Consider the following 1,847-nt stretch of genomic DNA (forward strand, 5'->3'; position numbering starts at 1 on the left):
GGGTGCTACGCTAACAGCCATGGAGAGCATGGGAATGAGCCCAAGTGGTCCTGATGGGGCAGCTGTGGGACCTGGGACTGGCAGGCTGAGCTTGCTGCCTCCACCCCTCTGGGGCCATCTGTCCACTGAGGGCGCGGCGGCGACTGGTGCCAGAGTGCCCACGGTCGTCCACTTGGAGATGCCCTTGGACAGTCAAATGCAGTTGAGGTTTAGCCCCGCGATCGCACAGGGGATGCAGCTGCTGGGGGCAAGGCCACCGGGTGGGAGGTTCCCAGTGCTGGTGGGTTTCCTGGTATATCGAGACCTGCTGGATTTGATGATGGTGAGGGGGCTGTGACCAGGATCTCGTGGGCTGGGGCACAGGCCAGAACTTCACGTTCAGTCCCCACGCACCAGACACTGAGAGTGCCAGCACTGCCACCCACCTCAGCCCGAACAGGCCCCTCGTCCACCTGCGTTTAGGCCCGTGTCTGCGCGGGTCACAATCCGTGCTGGCGCATGAGAAAGAGACGTGCGAGCTACAGACTTTTCAGCTTTTATTACAAAAAGAAAAGCATGATCCCAGCCCAGCTTTCCAACAAAAGCCACCACCTTAAAGTCTGACTTGGTCAGGGCCTCTCTGGCTGGGGACAGGCTGGCAGACAGGTGCAGGGCCCCACTCAGACCACCCACCACTTCACCCTTTCCTGCCCCGGGCTGGACACCCGACACATGAAGAAGCAGCTCTCGCAGCTGCTCACTGGGCCTCGTTGAAGCGGGTCACCATTGTCTTGTGCAGTGTCTCCTTGTAGGACTCGGTTGAGGTGACCCCGTAGGAGCTGCCTCGGGCACCCAAGCCGGAGCCCCGCACCCGCGTCTGGGCCTACGTGAGGGAGGCAGGCTGTCAGGTCAGCGGTGGGATGGGAGTGCAGCAGAGAGTGCCGGAAGACGGGAACGGCCTCGCAGAAGACTCACCTCAATGGGCGTCACGATGCCCTGCTTCTTCCGGCCCAGGCCACTGCCCTCTTTCCAGCCCATGGCCTGGAGCATTCGACTGCCGATGTTGTCACTGCCCAGCCCGTCCCGCGTGGGCTGCTCAAAGTCCCTGCAGGGGCCAGCGGTACCATGTGAGCAGAATGAGCAGGCTGCTGGCCCCGGCCCCACGCCTCGGTGCTGGGCACTTACACGGAAGCTGCAGACATGCCGCCGTACTTCCTCCGCTTGGGCTCTGGTGGCTCAGGGATGCCGTACTTCTCTCTGCGCTCAGCTGCACGGTCCCGGTACTTCATTTGCTGAAAACGTGTGTGCGTGTGCGTGTGCATGTGCGTGAGGACGGGGGAACTGGTGGCTACTTGCAGGAGACGTTAGGGGCCCCATGGGAGCTGGCTCTGGCTAACAGGTCTGAGGTCCTGTGGGCAGGACACCGTGGGTGCGAGCAGCCAGCACGGGGGGAGCCGGGAAGAAGCCTCGCAGGGACAGGAGGCGACACGGCTGATGGCAGCCAGGCAGTATGCGGCTCGGGGACTTGGGCAGCAGCTGCCTGAAGGGACAGGCACGTGGCAAGGGACAGAGGGGATGGAGTCCAGGAGTGGGTTGCAACTCACCTCCATGTCGTTCTTCTCCAGCGCTTCCAGCTCATTCTCTGACAGGTGCGCTCGCCGGTGAATCTCAAGGTTTTGCTGCAAGGGGACAGACAGGAGGAGGCGTGCAGGGGCGGGGCGGGCCNAGTGAGCTTCTCCTCCCGCTCCGGGCCCCCGCGCTCCTGCTCCTCCTCGCTGTCACTCTCCCCGCTGTAGGCTGCCACGAGGCCCCGAGGCGGGCTCTGGAGAACATGAGCATAGTGGTGGGAGGTCAGGCCTGGCCAGACC

The 1,847-nt window shown here is 63.3% G+C and overlaps 1 protein-coding gene across 1 annotated transcript in view; it reads right to left on the minus strand.

Moving 5' to 3' along the window:
• Window positions 1-519: 519 nt before the first annotated feature.
• Window positions 520-1,847, minus strand: part of RBM10 (RNA binding motif protein 10) — a 29,872-nt gene continuing 28,544 nt past the window's right edge. Inside the window, 5 exon segments of the mRNA XM_077762902.1 lie at window positions 520-862; window positions 955-1,084; window positions 1,165-1,271; window positions 1,584-1,705; window positions 1,708-1,801. Of these exon segments, the coding sequence (XP_077619028.1) occupies window positions 737-862; window positions 955-1,084; window positions 1,165-1,271; window positions 1,584-1,705; window positions 1,708-1,801 (579 nt within the window). The 3' untranslated portion in view covers window positions 520-736.

This window comes from Crocuta crocuta, unplaced genomic scaffold, assembly GCF_008692635.1.
Source record: "Crocuta crocuta isolate KB4526 unplaced genomic scaffold, BGI_CrCroc_1.0 scaffold610, whole genome shotgun sequence".
Taxonomy (NCBI): domain Eukaryota; kingdom Metazoa; phylum Chordata; class Mammalia; order Carnivora; family Hyaenidae; genus Crocuta; species Crocuta crocuta.